The sequence below is a fragment of the Sylvia atricapilla genome, chromosome Z (genome assembly GCF_009819655.1).
Source record: "Sylvia atricapilla isolate bSylAtr1 chromosome Z, bSylAtr1.pri, whole genome shotgun sequence".
Lineage (NCBI taxonomy): Eukaryota > Metazoa > Chordata > Aves > Passeriformes > Sylviidae > Sylvia > Sylvia atricapilla.
Genome location: NC_089174.1, coordinates 83,661,920 through 83,688,387, shown reverse-complemented (window position 1 = coordinate 83,688,387; position 26,468 = coordinate 83,661,920). Strand labels below are relative to the sequence as shown.

General features: G+C 39.0%; 1 protein-coding gene and 1 long non-coding RNA gene across 2 annotated transcripts in view; one reads left to right on the top strand and one right to left on the bottom strand.

The window, feature by feature from the left end:
* Window positions 1–1,283: 1,283 nt before the first annotated feature.
* ARHGEF28 (Rho guanine nucleotide exchange factor 28) overlaps window positions 1,284–26,468 on the top strand; it is a 62,429-nt gene continuing 37,244 nt past the window's right edge. The window contains exons 1-14 of the mRNA XM_066339167.1: window positions 1,284–1,425; window positions 9,189–9,319; window positions 11,755–12,041; window positions 14,507–14,651; window positions 15,901–16,012; window positions 18,684–18,723; window positions 19,298–19,421; window positions 21,291–21,423; window positions 21,781–21,836; window positions 23,299–23,350; window positions 23,879–24,026; window positions 24,131–24,252; window positions 25,003–25,143; window positions 25,622–25,872. Coding sequence (XP_066195264.1) covers window positions 1,341–1,425; window positions 9,189–9,319; window positions 11,755–12,041; window positions 14,507–14,651; window positions 15,901–16,012; window positions 18,684–18,723; window positions 19,298–19,421; window positions 21,291–21,423; window positions 21,781–21,836; window positions 23,299–23,350; window positions 23,879–24,026; window positions 24,131–24,252; window positions 25,003–25,143; window positions 25,622–25,872 — 1,827 coding nt within the window. The 5' untranslated portion in view covers window positions 1,284–1,340. The remainder of the gene's footprint in view (window positions 1,426–9,188; window positions 9,320–11,754; window positions 12,042–14,506; window positions 14,652–15,900; window positions 16,013–18,683; window positions 18,724–19,297; window positions 19,422–21,290; window positions 21,424–21,780; window positions 21,837–23,298; window positions 23,351–23,878; window positions 24,027–24,130; window positions 24,253–25,002; window positions 25,144–25,621; window positions 25,873–26,468) is intronic.
* Window positions 8,544–26,468, bottom strand: part of LOC136374035 (uncharacterized) — a 301,364-nt gene continuing 283,439 nt past the window's right edge. Inside the window, exon 2 of the long non-coding RNA XR_010745797.1 lies at window positions 8,544–8,644. This is a non-coding gene — a long non-coding RNA (uncharacterized lncRNA). The remainder of the gene's footprint in view (window positions 8,645–26,468) is intronic.

Genomic DNA, 26,468 nt, shown 5'->3' with positions numbered 1-26,468 from the left:
AAAATGTGATGGATATTTTTCTAGCGGGTTTTCAATTAAATTTGCATTTGAATTGCATTATTTTCTTCAACAAATACATTGTTATCTCTGACTGAAATGTGGATCAAAGAATCACTTGAAACATAATACAGAAGTAGCACTGCGGACCCTAGCAGCCTGAAAAATAATTGAAGTGAAGTAAGGAATGTTAACAAGCTCAAATGTCATCATCTTCCAAAACCTGACATTTAAGCTGATCCACATTCCCTCTCCTCCTTTATGTGGAATACAAAACCACATACATTGTGGGGTAACTAAAAGAAATGTTTGCTGGAGTTGGTTAAAAAACAGTGGACATGTTATTTTTGTATTAGCTCTTGTATAGCCACATATAAGCCTGTTTGAAAAAAAAACGTAGTTTGTGTAGCGTAAAGATGTTGGGGGAAGGGATAATGAGTTCCTACTGAATACTAATTGCCTATGAGTTGTTCAGGGAGACTGTATAAGAATGGAAGATTTGTTGTAAATTAGTCACTAGCTGTATTGTGCATTGCAGTGAGGTTAGACCAGAGCTGTAAAGGTGCCAGCTCTACAAAATCTTGATGATTCACTGTCTATCTTGGTAACTGTGTGAAGGAGAAATTACTGTGCAGACTAAATATTATTGGAAAAAAATGCTCCTCTAATGACAGTGTAATCTTTCTTCATGACACTTAAGCTCGTTTGAGCTAGAAAGATGAGAGTGACAGATTTTGAGTGGGTTATCACTTCTTTTCCAGCTGCAGCATCCCAAGGTCTGCCAAAATCATAAACGATGAGAAGAGGGGTATTACTCTGCAGTGATATAGGGCCCAGCAGATTGATTAGTGCTCATAGTTTGGTTTTCATCTTTGGCTTCTTTAGTTCCAGCATTTAGCCTTTAAATTGAGATCTTCTAACCTGTACTTTTTAACATGGAAACAAAACTTTGCAATAGTTTATTTGCTTTTGAGAAGTATTTTCTCATTCCTTTACCCGGCTCCTATTGTTTTCATTTGCATCAAAATTGAAAGGTGAGTTAATGATTCATTGGCACACAGTGACCTTTCAAATAGCTCTGGACCACGATACAGCAGCTCAGCTCGAAGCTCTCATACTTTAACCTTCTTGCTTCTGCTTTAATATTTGCAGCCTGATCTGTCTACATGCCTGGACGCCTGAAGAGAGCAAACATTTACAGCTTCTCCCTCCCCTGTGTTTAGTGGGCAATTTGATCCTTCTTTGTCCATTCGTTTATTCCACATTACTCTTAGGCTTGACTTGCTATTGAGAACAACAAAGTGCAACTTTGAGAATCTGCTCTCTGTTTATTTAGCACAAAAATGGATTCAGACTCAGATTCACCTTTTAATTACTCTTGGCCTTCCTTACCTAAAATGAGGATTCGAAGAAGGGCATCCAAACCAGGTAGAAAAAGCTATCTTCTTTTAAATGGACTCTTCTTTTAAAAGATCTCTTTACAGCTCTGCCTCATTTTAATTTTCTGCTTCTGTGAAGGTGGCTCTGTAAACAGCTTGTGTGAGGTAGATTTTCTTTCTATCAGAAGTCCATTGCACTGTTTTTATGCCTTTTTAGAAAATGGAGTTGGAATTCTCTAAGTAAAAAGAGTGTAATTTTTTACTCAGATTATGTACTGTTCTTCACAATTGTTTTCATTTCTTTACTCTCTTAAGGCTTTTTTTTTTTTTTTTCTTGATGTATGTGTAACTCTCACTGAGGAACTCTGACAGCCTGGAGCTGCATGGCATGGCAGCAGCTGCAAAAGTTCTGCTGGTTGCAGTTATTTTCATTTAGGGACAATTTGGTAATTCAGCTGTGTCTCAACACATAACTGGTGGGGGATTTGGTGGGCTTTTGTTTTTTGTTTGTTTTGGTGGTTGTTTTGGGTTTTTTTTAAGTTATGAGAAAAATCATACCAGAATGAAGAGAAAAATCTTTTGCTTTCTGCAAAAGGAAAGGAAAAGCATTAGTTACTGTCTTTGCACAGTTAGACATTATCCTTCTTTGTGGAGAAATCTTTGGGAGGTAGGGCTTATAAATGCTGTCAGTATGAAAAAGGGGAGTTTTAAGGAGGCTCAAAGACACTGACCAGTAAGTTTATGTAAGGAAGAATTATGATCGGAAGCTTTAATGAGGAAAGAAAAAAATTTACTGCTTATAAAAGCAAAAGAATGAAGACAAAGAATGTCAAAAAAATATGATTTCTGCTTCCTTTCATAGAATTTGGAGGGTTTTGTGTTTCAGAAGGGGGAAAAAACAAGTCAGAGATGTAAGATGCATCAGTGTCATTAAATTCAGTAAGCCAAGAGAATAATTTTTACACAGACTGAGACTTTGACCCAGTTTAGAGTGAAAAACATGTATAGGATGCATGTTTTAATGTGCAAGGCACTATCTCAACTTTTTCCTTCTTTTCATGAGGAAATTCATTGTTTCCCAACTGCACAGGAGTTTCTGCAGTGTGTATAGATGCACATGCAATTTGCAGAGATGAAATGAGTTCCAAGTTGTACAGCATGTGTTTATTCCATCTCAAAGGAGGACTAATTTTATCTGCAAATGCTGTAGCTGTGCACCTGTCCTTCATTCACTTTTGTTTAGACAGATTTTTTTAAAATACTCCACCAGTTTTAAGGCACTGGATGCAGATGTGGTGTTTCTATGTTACCTTGCACATATTGCACCTTGTTTTCCATCTCTGTTAGTAGCATACCACAGACTTGGCTTGTACACACAGCTGACCTTATATGTGGGGTTGTTGGAGCAAGAAGGTGCTTTTGGGTACCTGTACATATTTCAGTGGTAAAGTTCAAGGGTTCATTTGTGCTTGGGGCATTGAAATTCTGTGTGTTGATTTGGTGGGAGAAGTGCCTGTGTGAGGGGAGAGCAGGCTCATGATCTAAGCTCGTGATCTCTGTTTTTTTTCTCTAAGTGCCTGAACATGAGCAGTTGATCCTGGCATGCAGGTGTGGGGCACCTAGCTCATAGCTGCATTTCATTCCATTTCATTCAAGGGTTCAGGTCTCAGTGAACAAGAAACTTGCAGTGTCTGGCAGGAAACAGTTCTTCCAGCCACTCCACAAATCATGAAATCTTGTACCTGTGCCGGGTGCTCCAGCTGTTCTGGACCATGAAATTCCAACTGCCACCCTTTCCCTCTGAAACATCAGGCTGTTTTGACCTAGGGTTGCTCCTACTAGGAGCTATGTAGACACAGTTCAGAACGGAGAGTCAAAGTTGTCACAAACCACTTCCAACTATGTATATCAATGTTTTCACTTTTTGAGGTGGAAGTCAGTTTTCATCACTGCTCAGGAGACTTTCAGACTGAGTGTGCAGCCTCTGCCCTTCCTCTGAACTCAGGGAGCCTGTCAGGAGCCAAGTGCAGACTTCACTCGTTTGGGACATGCATTGCAGATAGCCCCCTCCTGCTGAAGCTGCTGGGCATGGCGTATTTAAAGGGTAATTAGGCTGTACAGGCAGTGTGAACATGACTCTTGTCTTAGTAATTGGGCTGTTTTTTTCTTACTGTCAGACACCAGAAGTATTTATTTTGTTGTTTCATATGAAATTGTCACAAGGCATAGTCTTTACTCTGCACAGACCTACCTGCTCAGAGACAGTGACCCTTTCACTCTTTTTGGAAGCTTTAAAAACCTTCAGAGTTGCTGAGAATATCTGTCCCTGATGAGTCCTACTGCACTTGGAGGTGGGAGTTATACACTGATTCCACTCATGCAGAGGTGTGAAGAGAACATCCCATATGGGTACATCCCATATCATGGGAAAGTACCTTTTTTTTTTTTGGTGTACTGCTCTATAAAATGAGACACCAACTTATTTCTGTTTGTATATTCATTTGTGTAGTAGGTAAGGTGTCTTCTTCAGGGAGGAAGTCAGGACTGTGAATCCCATATTGGAAACAGATACTTTCTTACAGCCCACATTTAGGTGACCAAGACTAAAGTCATATTGACAAGTGCTTTTATTCTTAGTGGCTACTTTAGGACTACCTCTTGAACATGTTAGCATTATTTTCCAGCATCTATATTCCTGGTCCCCCTTGTTCAGTATATGGGTAACACAGTGCTTTAGTTTCTACTTTGTAGATTTTAGACAGTTAAATGCTCACCTATGACAATAACACTTCAAACCCTGCATCCTTTACCCTCCATGTAGGCTTATTGTCAAGTACTTGCTTAATTTTGTTGTCATGAGTAGTTGTGCTATCTGAATGAAGACATCTCAATTAAGGGTGCAGTTCTTCCTCTGGAATGGGTTGCATGGTTCATGTCCATAACGTGCATGTTGTTTCAGATGGAACCATGCTAGGAACTTCTTTCTTAAAATTCAGGTGACCTGGCTTTAGAGCAGTCTATCTGCAGTCCTACATGACTCATGCTCATGACCTAAACAACTGTTTTTCACTGACTTCCAATTATACATTAATCCCTGCGCAGATTGCTGGGGGTAAATGTGATGAGCTGTCTGAAAACTATTCATTACATCTAGAGAAGGGAGTTTGTAATTTCTTTCCTGGCTCTTGGCTTGGTCATGTTGATGTATTTAACTGCGCTTTTGCTGTGTGTTCTCCCATGAAACAACTTAAGTTTTGAATTTTGTAAAAAAAAAAAAAAATCAGTGTTGTGTTCTTGCCATTTTCTGACACAGACCATTCAAGGCTATACATTTTCTTACACAAACATGAAACATGTTTTTAATTACTGCTATGATGATAACATGATTTTTTTAAGTTACAGCATTTGTAAAAGCTTTGTGGCTGATAAATGTGCTGCCTTTGCTGTGTAACTCTACAATATTAGAGAAGATGCTGAGAACTTGTGCCTAGTTACTCTTTGGTCAAGGTGTTTTATTTTACTCGTGTTTGGAGATTATTCTTCCCAGCATGAGATCTAAATGACACATGCATCCATCTTGACTGTTTATCAGACATATGGCAGAGAGCCACAAGCTCTTCTAAAGAAGACATGTCTTTATTCTTTTTCTGTGATCACAGTGTAGAGCCAGAGGGTGTTCAGTTCTGGCAGAAAGATCAGCTTTTGAGCTGTGCTTGTTAGGTGATTTCAGTAGCAAAGCAAATTCTCCTCTGTTCTGTTTAGATCATTCTTATTTTAGTAAGCATCTTGAGATCCATTTCCAATATCTTACAGAACCTAAACTCCTCTGGGGACACCTTTGCCAGTTTGCTCTGGCAGTCCTGTTTATTTCACAAACTATGCTGAATTTTTGCATCTGCAGTGTGAATAACCTTTTTGAATGCCTAGGAGAGATTTCTGAGACATTTTATTTGAAAATGGATTTTGTTGATACTCTTCATCTTCCAGGCAAGTGCAGCTTTGTTGCATATTCCTGCTGGTACCCAGCAGAGTGAGCTGTTATGTGCTGCCATGTTAACCTGGAAGGAAAGGTCTGCTGATGGTCCCTGTAAGACCAAGAGGACTTGTAGCCAGCAAGGTGGACTAGAGGCTGTTAGTGAAGCTGTAGGAATGCAATGTGTGGTATTTGGACATTTGCAACGATTTTGTAATTTTTTTTAAACTACTTGGGCCTTTCTGGTGGAAATAAGTTGCTGGGCCTTTCGGGTGGAAGCAAGCACAGTCAATGTGTAATTAATATTGGTCTCCCTCACATTCAGCAAGGCTTTAAACTTCTCATGTTTAAGTTGGTTTGATGTCGTCATTCCTTCACATGTTTGAAATTGAGGGGGTGAGGGGCAGAGTGGGAGTGAAGAGGTGCAGTGGGGTCACACTGCCATTGTACATAGTTCTGTCATGGAGGTCTTTTCCAATGTACATAATTCTGTGATTCTATGAAGCCTCAAATAATTTGTTACTATTTAAAACCCCAATGAATATTTATTTAGTCATCTCACAGTTAACAACAGGCTAACTGGAGCATCTCCAGGAAAACATATGGCATTTAATCGGGATAATTAATAAAGGTTTACAGATTGAAGATGCTGCAGGTAATGTATTCTGCTATAGCTTTTCCTTGCAGCATCTTTCTCCACAATTAGGCTGTTACTCTTGTACAGAATTTTAAAATAATGTAACTTGTTGTTAGAAGGGGGATTTGGGTTCTTCCTGGTTTGGGATGTGCAGTCCACTAAAAACTGTAAAGACCCCATGTGACATCCCACCCTGAAGGGGAAGAGATCACCCAAGATGCTCATAGATGCTCATGGTCAAAACAAATGGCAAAAGTCAGAGAGTCTGCAAAAGCTTAAAAATTTTAGTAGTAAATTGCAATGTGGCATGCAAATTGTTATACGGTAGTTCCTAATGTCTTCCTGTAAGCACACAACAGTGGGTTTGGGGTAAATATGTGGGTTGAAAGGGAAGAGGAAGAGGGGGAGAGAGAAAAAAAGGAAGACCACCAGTCCTGACGTCAGTGTCAATCAGCTAGTGGGCTGTCCAGGGTCCTGGGGTTCATGTACATCTTTGGAGGAGCATGTTTATTTTCTTTTTTTCACAACCCGGATCTAAGTTTCTTGCTTTGTATACAAATGATTTACCATGCACAGTCCATTTTTCTAGACCTTTCTGGAACTGGGTCAGAGGGCTTTGTGGGTGTTGGGTTGACTTGACCCTTCCCCTATAGTCCATGCCTACTTCTTGACCTCATTGCTGCACTTGACCTCTATTGTGTTGTGCTTATCTCCAGGATTCAGAAGAAGGGATATTGGTCTCAGAAAAGTGCTGCCCTACCTCTTGAGCCACATCCTGCTCCTTCCTACATCATGTCATTACTGGCAATCCTTGGCTGGCTCCACAGCTGTCTATCAATGTTTGGGACACACACACCAGTCCCCTTATCTCTGAGGTTTCTGCACCCCAGCAGTGGGGGGCCATTGCTGAAGTCAAGAAACTGACTTTTTAGGTTCAGGTTTGCACTGTGATGTGGGGATCCCTAATGCCTGGGCTGTTTTTTGGAGGTATGTGTTGAATTTTGCCGGCCCAGCACTGGAGGTGTATGCCACCCTTGCCTGATGTACCAGTGGGTACAAGAGGGAGTGCAGGCTGGGGAGGGTAACAAGCATGCAAGAAGAAATGGAGAGCCTGACACTTACTTTTTTGCCAGATTGTTGGTTTAAGACCAACCCTTGGAAATCTTTATTTGCCACAAGAAAGTACTGCCAATTTTGCCAAATCACATTTCTGTACGATGTGAGCTGCCAGAGTTTGATGAGCTGCTGTAGAAAACAATGCTTTTATATTATTTATAAACAAAGGCTTTGGGATCTTGTCAGACATAAGGAAGTGGTTTGCAGCTTGAGCAGTTCTCAATATGACAGTCACTAAAATCATGTTACAATTCTTGCTGGATGGAGAAACAGAATGAGATGTAAGGATGTTTTAATGGAATGAGATTCCACGAGGCCTGCCAGGACTCGAAACCAAATATTCATAGTGTGCCATTTCTAAATGGGAATTTCCGTATTTCCCTAAGTATAGAGGTTACTGTTCTTAGGCTTTATGAGATAGCATCTTAAAATTAAATAAAAGCTGTGGTGTATAATTGCAGATTTGGCAGTAGTCTGGGACCTTTTTTTCGAAGCAACAAATGCACCAGACTTTTACAAGTGTTGTTTCTAATCCAGGTGTAATTTTTCATTATGAATTTTCTTCAATCTAATGCCTATAAGCATCTTGGATGGGCTTTGAGCAACCTGATCCAATGAAAGATGTCCCTGGGCATGACTGAGGGGTTGGACTAGATAACCTTTAAACTTCTCTTTCAAGCCAAACTATGCTATATGGATCTTTGACCTTCCAAAAGCAGTTATGTTGCTTTATTAATATAGTGTGGGGAAAGTCTTCAGTGGTATCTTTCCTTTACACCTCTGTAGAAAACAGATTTCCGATGCAGCATAAAAATATTTAAAAAATAATATTCAATAACAGACAAACTCAAGTTAAATTATTTGAGTGGTTTGATTTTGGATATTTTGCTGGGTGCAGTAGTTTCCTCTATCACATCGTTTTTCCTCTAGTGTGCCTCCATTCACTTCCAGTGGCAATGCTTGACTTACTGCATTTTAAAGGAAAACTAAATTATGACTGTGGGGTTTTTTTTAACCTGTTCTTACACAGTCTACAACAAGCCTTGTTTCTGCTTTGTTCTGCTTTCTGTTTTTGATTTGTTTTACATTAAAAAGATAGCCCAGCTCAAATGCTGGATTGGTGTGTGCTCTTCATTCTTACAGCCAGCTTTAAGAGAAGTGGGCCTGCAGGACAGGATTTCTGCTGCTCAAAGGCATAAAATACACAGTCCATCCACGTTTTTTTTAAATATTTGCACACTTTTGAAAACTAAACTCTGGATTTCTGTTAATGATTTTTGGTGAAACTTATCAAAAACTGATCACATGCTGTATTCATCCCAAACATCCTGTTCATGGATCAAGTCTTGCTTGATTGCTATCGCTCTGTAAAAGGCAATATTCGTGTTATTTTATTTCTTAGCCCTTTTGCAATTTTATTGGTGGTTTTTTTGTTGTTGCCTTTTGTGGTTTTGGTGTTTTTTTTTTTTTTTTTTTTTTTTTTTTTTTTTTTTGTTTTTGTTTGTTTTTTTTTTGTTTTTTTTTTTTTTTTTGTTTTTTTTTCTTGGTTGGTTGGTCTTGTTTTCAGAACAGTACTGATTTCTTGATTTATGATTAGTATTTATGTGGCTGCCAGTAGGTAGAATATTTTAAAGGAATCATTATTTGACTGCAATTGAACAGTATTTCATTTATTTAATGTATCAGATGTCAGATGTTTAATGTATAGGCAGAATCATGCATAATTCTTCCCACCCCATAAATCTTGTCCTGTGTTCCTCTGCAACCACAAATGTCTGCAAAGTTCTAGCCTAGGTGGAAAATAAAAGCTTTTGCTAACCAAGATACTTATTTTTTAGTTATGTGAATGATTTTGTGGTACTCTTGAGGGTCTTGTCAGCTGTAGGCTTCCTGGGATATATAGCAAATGTTGGGCAATTATGAAGTGAGCATGTTTTGGTGTGATTGCACAAATATTACTCAAATTGTAATGCTAAGATTTGGTGTTCAATGCTTAACTTTGCCATTTTTATGGTAATATGTATGCATAAGAAGAAAATTGTTTGAGATTTAATGGAAAATTTCCCATATTTTTTTTTTTTCCCAGAGCACAGGCACTCTACCCTTGATGTTTTTAGGAAATTGAAGTCTCCCCCTACTCTCTTTGCTGCATCCAGACTTTCTACCATGCTGAGTGGAAGCGATGAAGTATATGCAAACTGCATGGTAGTAGACCAAGTAAGCTTATAATTGATCTTCTTACTAATTTTTCTTCGTCTTCTGTTAATCTATTTGCATGATAATAGGATCTTCTGGATCTGTCAGCAGTGGTGTGCTGTCAATTAATAAAATTCTAAAATAAAACCAGTAATATCTTACTCTTTTCAGCTATATTTTGTGACCTTTTTATGAGGTCTCTTTTAAAAGATTCAGTCAGTTATAGGAGTTATTCTCCTTAGCCTGCAGGAAGACCTCTAAGGCAGGTGTCACTGTCTCCTTTGTGTGTTTTTTGAGCTAAACAAAATGTGCTTCCTCCTGTGAAACATATACAATATTACTTGCTCACTTCAGATTTCTGAATTCTATGTACATTCACAATTTTGCTGGATAATTTCAGAAGTTAATTATAAGTTCATAGTGAAGCTTACAGGGTCAACAAGAACAAAATATTGATGAAAAGGTGAAGGTGAAGGTCCTACAACTGTCATGGAAAATTCTGATATTGGAGACCCTGACTAGGATTCTCAACACTTGAAATTACCTAAAGTGTCCATACCAGATTATATTTTACATCACTGTGTAGCACCTGGGATCTTTCTTCCATGGACACACTCAGATACCATAATTAAGGCCAGGGGCATGAATCTGACTAGTCACAACATGTGTTGGTGGCTGGGTCTAGCTAAACAGATGCCAGATTCTGGTGATATGTAGCTATTTTTCAGTGATGCTTTAAAAGATTTATTTATTTGTAACCTGCTTTGAGCTCTCCCTTGCCTGAAAGTTGGAATACAGGAGTAAGAAATTATGAGGTAATGTTAGAAGTCTGAGATTTTGCAAGTGTGATTTTGCCCCTCTTTCTTTGCCCCCTGCCCTTCCCTACCCCATTCCCTGAAATGCTTCACCCACTGCACTCCCTGCAGATCCAGTTCATGCACATCCATTCCATCAGCTGAGATGGAGTTTTAAGTCAGAGGGTGAATGTGTTCAAAATCCACTGAAGAGATGTAATCTGTATTACAGATGAATCTAAGAGGTGAATATATGCAATATTGACCCGTGAGTGGGCAGCTGTCAGGGGACTATAAAGTACAGTCTTTGAACCTTTAATTTGAGCAATATCAAGGTTGGCAGGGAAGGACAGAGCTGCAGAACTGCATCTCCATTACAGATGGAGATGTTACTCAAATGTGCTGCTCAGGGAACCTTTAGATTGGGTTGCTAACCTTTGCTCAGTATGTGGCCACGTTCTACTTTTTAAAATTGCTGATGGGGGCCAAATTCTCCCTTAAGCACCACTCAGCAGGAGCCAGAGTGGCTGCTGGAGAGGGTCCCTCTGGTGCTGAGGAGGAACACTGCCCAGACAAGAATAACTTTTCAGGGAGGAACAGCTGCATAAGAGCTGGGAAAAGCATTTTAGCTTCGTGCATGTCATGTGCACAGCGCAACAGAAGTATTTCCAGACTTGCATGTGCTGTGTCTTTGAATGCAAATGTGGCCTGCTGTAAAAAAGGCCAGCAGTTCTTCCTGTCTTTTACTAAAAGAAACATAATTAAGATGGAGATGAAAGAACATCTCAAGAGAAACTGGAAAGAGGAAGTCTGCAATCAGAAAGACCAGGACTTTGGAGGTGGTTGCAATCCTTCCTTTATTCTTTCTTTTATACAGGTGCTGTTTTGGACATGGAGTGTTTTAACTGGAAATGTGACTTTTCAATAGGATTCAGTATCTAATTACAGGACTGTTGCCTCTAGCTAAAAGAATAACAGTGAACTGTGTTTTAGTGTCTTCTGCAGAGTCAATAGGGAATTCAAAGAATTATTTTTGACTAGAGTCTAAATCCCTATCCCTGTACCTGAGAAAATAGAATTCCCAAATCCATTACTGTCTTTGTGCAAAAGGAGAGGGGTTTCAGGCCCTGAATTGTTTAATGTCAAAAAATAAATAGTCCTTTCCCTTCCTTCCCTCGAGAAACTCTGTTCCAGGTCATGTATATTTATATCAAAGCTTAGGAAACTGGTGCTGAAAAATTAAAAGTGCACGATGTGTAGGCTGATTTTTCCAAATTAAATTGCACAATGCTTGAATTCTCTTCCATATGTCTCCCACCCTAATGCATTATGCATATTTTTTGCTCAACTCAAGGGTAGTTTTTAATAAAATCTATAAATATGTGTATCAGTACATTTCATAAAAGGTATAAATATGAGTGAGAAATTCAGTAGACTTGAAAATACCAATTAATTTCTGCTCTAACTAGGGAGAAAAGTAATGCAAAGTCTAGAATCTCTTAGTCATATAAATTACCTTAAATTCATGTGGTGTAGAAAGTAGTAGGGAAAAACCCCACAAAACATATAGCCATAAATAAAATGGCAGACTTCTCAGGTCCATGTTTCCTGACAATATATCTTGTTATTGTCTCTTACCAGCACTGATTTTTGTACCTGCAGGCTGGAGTCATTCGTGGAGATGGTGATAGCAGTGAGACGTGTCTGAATCCCACCAGCTCAATCCCGATGGCTAAGAGCTCTTCTTCCCCCTCCCTTCAGGAGAATGATCAATATATCTATCTCCAAAATGAAGAAAGTCAAGAGCCAGTAAAAAAAGAAGAAAATGCAGTATTAAGACATACCACTTCACCTTCTCGTCTCTATGTAGCAGATTCATATCTTCCATTCAAGACCTGTGGATTTGTTAAGGATCGGGGCCAATTTTATGGTGACATGAAGAGAAGAAGGTATGGAATTGACTTGATGCTATGGCCAGAAATAAGGATTATTTATAACCACTTTTTGTTTAAAAAGGTGAAGCAGAATCTGAAGTAATAAGTAGTATAATTGAGATGAAATCTCTGGTTTTCATCACTAATATTTATTGTCCTAATAGTCTGTTTTCATAAAAGAGCTGTGAAGACATTTTTAACACATGAAAGTGTCTTCTTAGTAAATGTATTTTGAATGCAAATGGGTACTTTCATACCTTTATTTCTTGTATGCAAATACTCTTTAAAAACTAAAAAGAGTCACTTCTTCACTGTCACTGCCATTGTGGCATTTTTGACAGATAACAGAATTTCACAGTGGTTCTCCTCTGCTATATTTTCCATTAAGAAAATAGTTCAAAATGTGTTAAAGTCTCTGGGAATCTTTCAAGTCTTTGAAGAGGCCTGTAGAAGGACTGTGTTATTCCTGTTTGTGTAGGTATTTCTTATTTCGAAAGATGCAGTGCAGATTGTAGCTGCTGTTTATGACAGGTTCAGACTGTTTTCTTCTCCACTGCTGGTACACAGGTCTGCTGCCATTTGTCTGAAGACCCTCCTGCAAATGGCTTCAGAAATGCAGAGAGCTTTGAAGATGAAATTGTAATTTTTGGTCATTAAAATTAGGCTTTTAACAAGTAGTTTAAAATTTTAAAAAATTAACAGTAAATTTTCTGGATTAAAAGTTTTATTGCTTCTCTGAGTAGATGAGATTCTCTCCTGCCCAGGAGGAAATCTCAATCTTGCTCCCACCTTTGAAGGGTATTAGGACTGTTTGGAGGAGGAGAATTAGATCTATCTAAAAACAGCAAGGAAGAGAAGGGTCAGCCAATTATTATTTAAAGTGGGCAATGGAATTTTCTCTTCCTTAATTTTGAGTTTCTTATGCAACTAGGAGGAATCTTTAACACAGATAATATAATAAATGCCAAACAGAGATTTTCTTTCACAATCCTTTTTTTTGTGTGTTTGGGTTTTTTGTTTGTTGGTTTTATTTTGTTTTATTTTGGGCTTTTTTCTTGCTAATTTTAGGGGTGTTGTGTAGAATACTATAATCTTCCTGTGCCTCTAGACAGGAACATTTTTATCTAATATATTTTTAGATAGTCCCACCCTTTTTATGACCTTGGTTAGATATACCTGTGTGAGAACTTTATATAAATTTGCAGAGACATGAGATTTGCCTTAATATGACATATTGAAGTGATATAAATATTACATGTAAAATAAGACTAGTAGTATGTAATCTGTTTTTAAACTGGCATGTTTATTGTCAGAAAAGTCCCCTGGAGAAGTTACCACAGTAAGTCATGGATGCTTACATGTTAACATAGACATGTATTTCTTTTTCAATTTTAATGTGTGACGGTAACTGATAATGCATTTATATAACTTGTTTCTGAGATGTCATGTGGGCTGTTATTCAGAAACATTGCAAAATACTGTCTCCAGAATTGTAATAAGGAAGTAGTTTCAGACAGTAGAGATAGATTTGTGCTTCAAAAAAGTAGTGGTGTGTGAAGGAATTTTTGTCCTATTATCCCTGGTAGGAACTCTGGCTATTTAAAAATACCACACATAATTTAAAGTTTTATGTTCTAAGGCTGGAATGTTATTGCAAGCAGTCAACCATTCCTTCCAGTCACTCTGATGAAAAGACCATGAACTTGCTCTTGCAGGTAAAAGGACTCATTCTGAGAAACTCTGATACTGCTGAGCAACCTCAGTACAATCTTCTGCTCAGGAATCTTTGCCAATAAAATAGTCTCTACATGTTTGACATTGATTTAGCCAGAGATTTTTAAGTCTGCTTGTTGCTTTCTATGTTTTTAAATGTTTATCATTTGAACTAAACCTCATGAACTATCTCAAGACTCTCCTTAATCTCTTTTTAGTGTCTTTCTCTTCCATCTTCTGTCATGAAGCCACAGATGAAGATAAAAATATGTCTGAACAGCCATGTCATACCTTCCAAATACACACACACACAATATCCATCTACACCCACATATCTTGGTACTGAAATCTGAAGTAGTTCTCTCAGTTCCAATTCTTGTCTCAGTTCTCATTATCTTCTTTGTGATGGGACAGCTTCATGTGTGGAACAAAGAAAATCTAATTTTTTTGGGACTTGCTTGATGTGTGTGTAAAAGCCGTGATCCAGAGGTGTCTGGCTGCGGTGGGAATGTGTGTGATCATGGGTGCTATCTGCACTGCAGGTCTATGACAGAGTGTCAGAGGGGTCCTGGACAGAGAAACTGAGTACCTTACAGGGGACTGCAGACCTGAGAGAGGCCTCAGGGCATGGTTTGCCCGACATCATTGTGGTGGTTTGGGCTGTCATTGTTCAGAAGATTCAACTGTGTCTTTGCTTGTTGCACTAGGGTAAAAGTAAATTGCTATGAGGAATTCAGGGAAGTTAAAGACTTTGTTGTCTTGTTCAGTTCCAGTCTCGATGACCTTGAGGTAGACAATGGAAGTGGAGGTGTGTCAGACAGTTCCCACATTCACTACCCTCCTCTCAGCTCTTCAGATGCTATGGCTTCTAGCAGACATGGATTGGACTTGCCTACCAATCTGCAGCCCAAGGTACTTGATCCTGTCTTGGTTTGAACTGTTTTCCTTTTAAGTAAATCACTGAAACTATGCAAGAGACATTTGAACCTGAAGGGGAAAGATGAGTTCCCAGCTGGCAGTGCTAGTCTCTCCAGAGACCACTCACATTGAGTTGTGAAGGTAAAACTCCCTGGGTGTGGCTGGGCTAGGAAGAAAGCAGCCATGGGAAGGAAATGTCCATCAGAGATTTGCCCCAGATTTCAAAAACACACCATTTATCAGGAGTGTTTCAAAGGAAGTATTTCAGGTCCAGTGAATCAGCTTTTTTTAACTAAAATGTATTTAGTGAGAAAATGTTTAACCAACTCTAGTTGTGTGAAAGTGTAGTGATTTGCAAAGTGTAAAACTGGTCTGCTTCTCATCTTAAAACAATTTCTAAACTCAGGGAAATTCAGCTGGGGTGTCAGTTGATCAATGTAAATCTCTTCTTTATGGTTTTCTGAAGTATCCTGTCTACATTAATTTTTGAGATCTTCAGACACATATAGAGAGTTATTTCTTGTTTGCAGAGATTCTGTGTGTTGTTAAATGTACTTGTTGCCACCGTAGAACTTTATCTGACCTTCAACAAATGATTACATGAAGGGAGAAAAAGAGTTCAGCACAAACATGAATTCTGGTAGGGCTACTTTAAAAAACAGGAGTTTTAGGAATAGTCTCTATTGAAGTGTAAATGATGCATCAAAAGATAAGGGATTTCCTTTCAAGTCTTACTGTTGAGATATTTGGTAACTGGAAAATGTTTTCAAATACAATAATGATGAAAAAAAGCAAAAAACAACATAGATAAAAGAGAAGGAGGTCAGCTCCTTTCTTTGGAAACTCTGACATCAATAATTACCAAGGCATGGCCGAAGTCTCCATGAAATGTTCTTGAAGTATTAAAGTACTAAGATTAACCCCTTCTTTGGTAAAAGTAGATAGCCTGGTCATCAGAAGTAATAGCCAACAATACTGTGTGGATGTCACGCATTACCAGATTGGAGAAGAATGTAAGCCTTCTTTTAGTCTCTTAGTCTAACTTGCACCCACAAGTGTATTTCCTGCAATACAAAAAAATTTATCATGGTTAAAAAATTAGAATTCACAGGAAGTTTTCAAAAATTCAACCTTAAGTCAAGAAAATTCATGCAATTGGGTCAGCTGTTCTTGATTTACTTTGTTTCTGCTGCTGATGCATTTCAAATTGACGTGAGGTCTGATTTGATGCAATTTCTCACAGGAGTGCACAGCATTTGGGATTCGGTCACGCTCCTATTCTTGCTCCTCACCCAAAGGTTTGCCAGGAAGAGAGCGCCTTCCTCAGGACTTTGCAGCTGGGGATTTAAATGGAGGTCAGTTTTCTGGCTTTGCATTGTTCAATATCTGCCTGCTTCAGGCCCGGTGCTGACGACCTTACTTTACAGAGCTCACAGCAATGTATGTGTGTGATGGTTTTGGCTTCTGTTCTTCTCTGCCAAGGTCAGGATGGATAACACGGGAAATGAAGATGTTGACTTGGACTGTTTGTTATATCTTATCTATTTACAGTATTTACAGGCTCACGTGTTGTGAACTTAACTAGCAAGCTAGAGAAACAAGATAAAATGGAGTGCTCTAACTTCTTCCTGATACAGATTAACACATGGCCAAAGTCTAATAAGCCAGGTGCTAATATATCAATCTCTGAGGGTCCAGCCTTTGTAGAGAAGTAGCTATATTTAATTTGAGTGTGACTGCTCCTCCCAGGAGGTGTTTTGTAAATCAAAAGGTTTAATAAGGAAAAATATCAAAATAACAAACATTATAGAAAACAAATGATAAGCCGCAGGCAGGTGTCTGAGAAATCTCTGACACCTTGCTAAGACATCCCAAAAAGCCTTTACTTCCTTTTGTGCTCCTTCCTAAATATAAATACTGAATGTTTTAGGAGGGATAACCTGGCTTGCAGCCAATAGAGATACAGAGTTTGGAGAAGCGTAACACGATCCAATAGATGCTTTATCAGGAGCGTATAAAAATTTTTGTGTTCTTTACCTTAAGGGGTGAGTCTTAAATTTTCCCATGTGGGAAACACTTTCTGGGTGTTGGAAATGCATCCCTACACTCTCCAAGGTCTTTTAAGTTATAATTTCCCAATACCAAGGTGACACTCATATTATTTATGGTTTTGACCCAGTAATGACCACCCAAGGCCTGCAATGCGGACCTTTTCCACCTGTTTACAGAGAACCACACAAACCCAGGAAGAAGAAGGACTCAGACAACACCCCAAATCCTCCATCTTGACTCATTCGTATTACTATATACTAAAGCCCCAAATTCTAAGTTTCTGGGATTCCAACATATGTTAGGTAGCCCTCAGGTAGCCCTACCATCACCCCTCAATTTTCTCCCATCTGCAGCCCTGTCATGCCCGTGATACAGCCACTGATCTTGAGAGGCCATACAGAGAGACCAATAGCAACAAAAATGAATGCAGACCAGGGCAGTAATCCTCTCTTTGAAAGATTCTTACTCTAGCCTCCTGCTAAATGTCTGACATAGACCAGGATAAAGCTCAGGATGACACAGAAGAGGCATCAAAGAGGGCAGATGGTTCCAGCTTCCCACAGATCCTAGGGAATCTCTAATACACAAGTGGGCTGTGGTATCTACAGACTGGGAAACAAAACCTACCCACTTCATCAAGTGGAGTCGGAGGTGTCTCTGCAAGAAGCTTGTAAATTTTTATGACTTGTTTCTGACATGCTTTATTTCCAGAAACATAATTTCATATTTAGAAGACAACACACCTTTTGCTCAGTGAGGGTATGGGTTATATTTGAAAACCATGCAAACTGTGAAAAATGTACTCTGTGCTTTTCATACAGCTCATGTCACTTAAAAGACACCTGCAATATGCTCAGGTTTAAAACATACGACCTGCCTTGATTTGAGAGGGAATTACCAGGCTGTAACAGTAAAGGATTTGTACCTGCTGTAGATGGTGTGCTCATTAACAGTAGTCCTCCCCTCCTCCAGGCCCTTACACTCTCTGATTCAGTGTCTCAGCTCCACAGTGCTGTTTTGTATGAGGCTGATTTCATCTCTCATGGATACATGGAGCTGATTTCTTACAGAAGCATCCTGTGGCACAGGTTATGCCTGACAACTAACTGAAATGCCCTTTTTGTTTTGCTGCCTCTTTGGTAAATACCCTGGCTTTTGGTGATTTGTCTGAAGGGATGCTGATTCAGTAAAGAGTGTTTAAGCCTGTATCTCACTTCAAAGAAAGCATAGTCTGGTGCTTTGACTTAGGCAAGTGCTTATCTTTCTGAACTGTAACTGTGGTAACTTTGCTAAAAATGTCTGCAAAAGGGAGTGGCTTTTAATTTGAAAATGGTAGTGTTTTCTATAGTTTTTGGGCTTATTTTCTTCCAAAACAGCCCAACTGAGTTGTTTATATTTTATTTTGCTTTTTAGAGAGTTTGTGAAAAGTATCTCCTTGAGTCATACGTTTATACGATCACAGAATTGTAGAAGATACAAATCTGTAGCACATTAAACATCCTAGGCAGTACTTAGAGTAGTAATAGTATTCCTCCTTATGTAGGAGGATTTAATTTTTTTAATAGTTAAAGCTGCATAAGATATGTAACTGGAAATGTCAGAAGAATGTAATTTAGATATTTTACAGAAAAAGGAAAATGAAAGGTGAGTCATTCAAGTCTGTGTTCTTAGGAAAAACAAAAGAAATAATTTTTGCTGTTCTTACAAACAGGCTGTTTGCAGAGACTGGTATCAGAGAAGTGATACCCTTCTCAGTTCTGGCAGATCCTGTCAGCTAAAAGCTTACTAGGAAGTGGTCTTAACCTAGAAAAAGCTGTTTCTAATGTATGTGTATGCATGTTTTTGCCTTCCTAATTTCCAAATGACAATGCAAACCCGTGGTTTGGTAAGCTTATGGCTTGGTGGAGGTGTCGAGTTCCAAACAAACCCAATGACCTTGCAGTCTGAGTCCCTGTGGCTGTTTGTGTCTTGCAGAGCCAGCCTGCAGCCTGCCCGAGCAGTGCCGGGGGCAAAGGTACGGAGAGCCGGGAGTGGGTCTGTGCAAGAATGCCATCTAGGGAGCCCTGTGGGCAAGAGACCTTTCACCAGGGCTTGGAGCAGCTGTGTAGAGCCCTGTGGCTTCTGTGAACTCATGCCTCAACTGTGTGCCAAGCTCAACCTAGCTCTCACCACACACATCCTGCTGCAGAGGTTGAGGCTGTCTGCTCAATCCTTCCAAGTAGGGATGGGCTCCTTTCTGCTCTTGGGGCTCCTGTCCACTGCAGGAATGTCCAAACCATTGCAGTAAAAGCTGGGGAGCTTTTGATGCCAACTGTAATCTATGCTAGCTTGTTATACATTTGTTATATATACATTATATATATATATAATATATTGCAATGTAAAACAATAACGATGTGCAATGAGAACGCTCACTGGCAAGTGCCACCTCTATATAGCAATCTTTTTCATGATGTGTTAAACCCACAACAAAGCATGTAATTGTAAATCTTAGGTGAAACCAGCACTGTCCATATTCTGCTATACCTTAATTAATGGAGCGTTGCCACTGGAATGAGGAACCTTTTTTTCATTGGTCTCTGTTTTAGGGTTCAGGAAGAGGAATGGAATAAATATGCTGTACCCTCAAAGTATGAGTCTGAAAAATACAAAGTGAGTCGGACTTTCAGCTTTCTGAAGAACAGGATGACCAGCACACGGAATAAGTGCAAGGTAATTTTGGGATTTATGTCCATATTATTATGTATGATTATGTCACTGTAATTAAATGAATTATAGATGGAAGCTGAATTTTTATGTAAAGATAAATTGTTTATTACAAAACCACAAAAGTCAGAGGAAGACTATTTTCACATCTCTTTTTTTAAATTTAAAACATATGCAGGTTACCTGAAATGGCCTTTGTATTAAAAAACCAGCTTTCCTTTGATGTACTTAGTAATTCTATTTGGTGATTTAGCCAATGTTTAAATGTATGAATTGCATTTAAGAAATATTTTTTTGTTAAATAAAATTAGGAGATATGAGCCTGTTCTTGGAATTGCTCTCAAAAAGTAATTGAGTGTGTAAACTTCTACATTAGAGTGTCATTAGTTGAATTTGCCTTATTTGAAGTTAATGGGACTTCTTGCGTAAGTAAACACTACTTAGCGTTACAGAGTTTGAGATTTGAGGCCTGCACAGTCAAACAGGCCTACTATAAGAAGGTAGATTGTTGTGTTCTATCTTCTTTTCTGCCAGTTTAAATACTTGAGACATATTTCATGTTCAGACTCAGATGTTTACTAATTCTTATCTATAGCTCAGTCTCACAAGCCATGACTTCTACAGAACTTCTTCCTAACAGAGTAAAAATGGCTTCTATCTCTTTCTCTAAAAGGCCTTTTAAGGATAAACTGTCCAATTATGAAATGACACCTAAATTATTTTTACTTTTAACCCAATAACCAACCATCTGTGGCCCATGATGCAGACTTTTCTCATCCAATTTCAAAATACCACTTAAAACCATGAAGAAGAAGGTGAAAAAGAAAGACTTAGCCTATGCCCTAAAACCTCCGTCTTGCTTTATATATATTACTATATTCTAAAACCTTAAAGTATAAGTTTTCCACCATGTGATATCACAGACTTCTATTCAAACCAGACCACACACCCATAATCCCAGTTCTGTCACTCAGTTGTGGAACCCTCTTCCAAGGCCTCAGGTCAAATGCAGTGTTTTCTTGGGGGTCAGTGCCTGTCAGCACAGAAAGTCTGAAATTCTCAGTGCCCAGGGTTCCAAAAGTAGGTTATAACACTGTAGTTAATTCTAACACACCCTAATTTTAGATTAATGGCATCAAAAAGCAGCTAGAAAGACAGGCTTGGCCTACATGCTCTTTCTGGGTGGTCTGCTGACTTTTGCAGGCTCCCTGGGATGCCCTTCTGTGCCCCAGGACATCCCCACATCCATGGAACACATGTGAAGGTGTTTGTCTGAGGTGGTACGTTCAAGTGTCAGAACTGCCCATGAACATGCATGTCTGGTCATGCAGCCTGTGTCTGTGTGCTCTCCTGTAGTGTAACAGTCAGTAATAGTTATGCCAACAAAGGTGCTGGCAAAATAGGTAGAATTTATCAAAATTGTACCACTCACTAAAAATAGGTTGTTTCTAATGTCTTCTAAAGACAGCTTGCCTAAATTTGCATAACTGCACCTTTATCTGCAGAGGCATGAGCTGCGTACATGTAGAGGATGTAGGCGTTGACAGCTGTGTGTGCAATGAATCAACAACACTTCTTAAATTTTGTTTCCTGTTCCACCCCTTTTTGTAGATTTATAAATGTATTTCTGCTAGTCTTGCTTGATAATGCTTCCAGGCCCAGCTGCCAGTAAAAGTACTGCCTGTATGATTTTAGGGCTTCAGCAATATTGGGTGCAAGAGTACAGTATGCTGTTGCAAGTATTCCAGGACAGGGATTAAATATTCTAGAATAATTTGATTTTACAAGAGAATGTTTTATTGTTTTTAAGACTGAGTAACTTTATCTTACTCATTTAATTTATTTATTTTCCTTTCTCTGTTTTTGGGGATGAAGACAAAAAATAAAGGTACCAAAGATAAGGAGAAACCAACCAGGCACAATTTTACAAATGGGACTTTCCCAGGAGTTATCCCATGTATGGTCTGTGAAAAGGCCCTCCTAGGAAAGGAGTCACTGCAGTGTTCTTGTAAGTAGCTGCTGGCTTTTACATGTGAATTTACAGTGCTCTAAATGCTGACATCTTGGTTTAGTGTGTTGTTTGAAACCCTGTCTACTTTGAGATGTACCTGCTTTATGTAATGGGCTGAGGTTGACAAGGGAGAGGGAGAACGGACAGCAGGTAACAGATTCACAAAGAACCTTGTGCATCTCCTCGCCCTAGCATGTTAGGCAGAAACTTCCTTCTAGCTGGGATTCATACATCAAAGAATCCTGAGGATTACTTTAGTAAGTGAATCTGAGAAAGGGAAAACCTCAGAGTACATTTTCTGCAGACTGGGGACCCTGTTTGGTGCCAGGCTTTGAAATGTACCTTCTCTTTCAGATTGCAGCGTGGTTGTGCATAAAAGCTGCAAGGAGTGCACTCCTGTGTGCACCAAGGTAACCTCCTACACTGATTTAACTAGAGCATACTTGCTTTCCAAGGGGCTGGAAACATGATGAAGGAAAAAAAGAAAATACCCACAGACTGCCCAGACCTGGTGTCTATATGAGAAGGGCTGCAATGGTGTCAGAATGGCTAATGGGAGCAACAGAGCAAACACTGTGCTTGAGTAACAATTTTTGGTAGGGGGCTGAAAATGAGTTTCAAGAAGTGTTTATGTTTTTGAAGGGTTGCAAGCTCAGATTGTCAAATGGTGTGCCTGGAGTGTTACAGAACAGATTGAAAAGAAAGGCTTCTCAAAACCCCAGAGAGAAAGAACCCTTTGTGTACTGTGGGGCATTCCATATGCTTGGAGTAATGGAAAGCAGAGATGAAAGGGGCTCTGGCAGGTGACCTCATTCACCTCCTCACCCTTGGGCAGACTCACTTCTGGGTAACAATTTGGGCAGATGTTTGTTTCACCCATTCTGGAAAATCTCTGGAGGAGGAGATTCCATGGCTGCCTGCCTAGGGAATTGCTCCCAGTGTTCAGCTGCTTCTGAGCAGGGCAAAACCAGCACTAAGCTGATGGATACTATCTTAACTGTTAAGAAGGAATGCAGGCATGGTGAGTTTATCATAACAAAGACATCATCTTGAAAACCAGATGTGTAAGGGTAGTGCCCTTAAGAAATAAAATGAGAATTGAAGAGAAATGTGCAACAGTGGTGCAGGTCATTTTTCACATTAGTGGAGTGTGTTTTGCGTCATGGTGGCTTCCACAGAGACCCTGATTCCATACAGATTCTTTAGCATGAACGAGCCTTGAACTCTACATAAATCAAGTGGGTTTAATTTTGTTTATAATTTTCATGTCATGGTATTGCACTTATTTCTGGGAAACTTTCATTCAAAATTCAGACTGCTGAACTGACAGCTTTGGTCCCTGGGGATGGTGGGTTATATGCAAGAGGAGACAAGAGCCCCCAACTCATCTCAGCAAAAATGCAGTGCAGGAAATGTTCACTGGCCCACCAGAAGTGAAGTATATGCCCAAGCACAGCAGGCTATTGCTAGAGATTTTGTAAAAGTCCACTTTGGAAGGGGAAGAGGTTCTGCCTCTGGTGCCCACATTTTGTATAGTGTACTACCACAAATGCTTTAATCTTATTTGAGTATAAAGCCCCAAATGTGCAATTTTCTTGCAGCCTTTGCAGGCAATAGTCATATAGAGAAAGTAGAATGTTGTAACTCAGTCTGCTTAGAATAAATATCTTTGTATTGTAGTACAAATAGTGTTCTACTTTGAATATTATTATCTATCAGTAATTAATAAAATTAGTTATTGGAAGGAATTAGAACTATACATTTGGACCACCTTCTTGTAGCCCTTTGTGTGATGGTATATGTGAATGAGTTACTGACTTGATTGTGAAGTATATTATCAGCTGTGTGATTTCAAAAAATTCTTTTTTTCAGAAATCTCAGGAGAAATACCATAATAAAAAGAAGCTCCAAGTTGGTGTAACAAGTAAGTTAGGTATAAACCTAGCATTTCTAAGGTAGGCCTTGATTAAAAATCATGGCCCTGACAGCATGAACTTTTTCCCATGTCATTTCTCTGTTTTTAATTTTTGTTTCAGTATCTGTAAGAAAGGATGTGTGTATCTGATATGAATGGAATTTTTTTAGAGATCACTGTTGAATTAAGTCATCATCTACTAAAATGAGTGTGAATTTACCATATTTTCAGTGAAAACAAAACCAAAAAGTAATCATTTCTGTCTATGTCATTTATCATGGTGCACAAGTATTTGCACACCTATAGAACATGCATGATTTGATAATATCTTTTTTACAAATGATAATTATTTTTATATTCTGTGGGAGAGCATTGTGGTCGTGTACCTTGGCAAGTGGACACTCTTGATGCCTGGTGTAGGTTAAAAAGAGCACCAGATACAATTTCTCATCATAACTGTGCTGTTGCTGACATACTCTGTCAAACAATGACAAACTCACTGTTCGTCAAAATGTTGTGTTGTGCTTTGCCTCACAGATTCTCTGCCTGGAGACATTTCACAGATGGTGCTATCCACAGCGCATTCTTCTTTCTCTGTGCCTGTTGGACTGTATCCTGGAAAGAGGGAAGCCTCACAACAGCCCTTCCTCTTGTCCAAAAGTGTCCCCACTGCCAGTTTGGAAAGGTAGAGGGGCATTGCCAATGGACTATGCTAAATACACCCTTCAGCGTTTCTAGGAAAATTTAAACCATGAAACAAATGTGGTATTTTTTTTATTTCTGCTGCAGAAGAACTACACAATTTTCTGAACCAGACTCTGAGACTAACACCTGGAGGCAGAAGTCACAATCTGAAGAGATGTTGCAAACATTAGGGACCTTTTCTTCAATGGATGCTTTTATGATGGAGGGTGAGAATATTGCGCACATGTTCCATCTTATAGCTGCTATTGGAAAGTGAAAACCCGAAAAACTCCTTAGCTAATTTAAAAAGATACTTCATCTTCTCAAATGAGAGCACTTGTTTTTGGTAATTATGGTTGCATCCTTCATTAAAATTATGAAATCAGACACATTAGTCTTAAAAGAGAACTTTTCCTTTCTTACTTATAATGAACTATTTTATAACTTTTAGAATATTTTAGTATGTCATTAACATTTTAAAGTAACAGGGATACATGTACTTGGTATCCTTTTAGAAACAGAACAGTAATACATTTTTCTTTTGCATTTATCCAGCTGACTGTTGGCAGTGTTCATTGCAAACTGTAAACCTGCAACACATGTACATTTCCTCACTAGCCGAAATTCTTAACTCCTACTTGGTGAGCTGTGTTCTTACAGTAGCTACACAGCCTTATGAACCAAATAGAAATATGTTTTTTGTAGCCAGATGTGAGACTGAATTTGAAAGCTGAAGGGCTTTCATTCACATAGGATGGTGCACATACCACTCACTGGACATCTGTTATTGGAAATGCTGGATTTTATTTTTAAATTTTAAAAAGTTTCTTCAAGCAAAGAGTTATAAAAAGGATTTAATCTGAGGAAAAAACTTACTTAATCTATTCCCCTTACTATATGAGTAGATCTGCATGTGCCAAGGGACTTCCCTTACTGTTTATGTGTGCGATGTTAAAGAAATATAAATTTTGTCATAGATGATGTGGATTTGTCTCAGTGGACTGGTCTCTGCACAGATGCAGAAGAGTTTGCAGCAGAGTCCTGGAGCCTTGTCGTGGATCCGATGTTCTGCAGCAAGCAAGAAAAGGATGTCATCAAGAGGCAGGATGTCATATTTGGTCAGTATTTCAAAGCTGTGTGTAGGTTCAAACACAGTTTGATGTATCAAACAGGGAGGGAACCTCCTTTATGTCCAGAAGAAACAACGCTTCAATTCAAAACAACAAGAAGGATCACAGAACATTTTTATCACAAATTACAATAGAACTAATAGAATAGAATTTCCTAGAACTAAGGAAATGGATAGCAGTGGCTACCAGAGACATGCCTAGCCTGTTCACAGAATGGTTGAAATTGGAAGGGGCCTCATCTGATCCCCAGCTCAAGCAATTACAACCACAGCTTGTTCAGTGGGATAGAGAGAATTGTGTCAGAGCCAGATAAATTAAGTCTTCCTATTGACATAATCTATTAGGTTTGAGGCTCACACAGAAAAACGAATTATGACTGTGTATTTGATAGACTAAAGTCTGTTTTACAGGGTCTGCAAAATATGCAGGTGATTACTACAGTATGCTTTTTTCTTTTGTATTACAGAGCTTATGCAAACAGAAGTACATCACATCCATACCCTATTCATTATGTCTGAAATATTCAGGAAAGGGATGAGGGAAGAACTGCAGCTTGACCACAGCATAGTGGACAGAATATTTCCTTGCTTAGACCAACTACTGGAGATGCACAGGCAATTCTTCTGCAGAATGAAAGAGAGACGGCAGGAATCGTGTGAGGCAGGGAGTGAGCGTAATTTTGTCATCAACAGAATTGGAGATATCCTGGTGCAGCAGGTAGAAGCATCAGTTCTGCTAATCCTTCCAAATTTAAACTTTTTTTTTTTTTTACTCCAAAAGTTCTGTGGGCAAGAAGACAGTTATAGTTGCCTCAAAAAGATTCAAAACCTGTCCTCCCCGATACTCAGCAAAGCGAAAAAATATGATTATTGTCAGGTAACTGTGATGAACTTGGGGTGGACTTCTCTGTATGTGGTATGAGTGACAAGGAAAGTGATGAACTTGGTCATACTTGCAGTGGAAGGCTGCTGTCATACTATGGACTGCAAAAAATGGAAGCAATAGAAAAAAAATGGAAGCACTTTTTTATCAGTGGAGCAGAGATGTGAAGAACCAATGATGGAAAAGAAACCATTAATTTCTTGTACTGATTTGGCCTATTATATCCCAGGATGCTGCTCACTAGGGAAGGGATGGTTGCAAGGTGTTTCCTGTGACCAAAGAATAGCTAACTGATGACTTGGCATTCACACCTCAGCTCCTTATGGAAGGGAGATGTAGCTTTTCACCTTTGGTCAGTCTGTTTTCACTCCACTGAAATAAAGAGCTGAGCTGTTACCTTGTCTAGAAGCAACATGGAGATAAGACAAAAG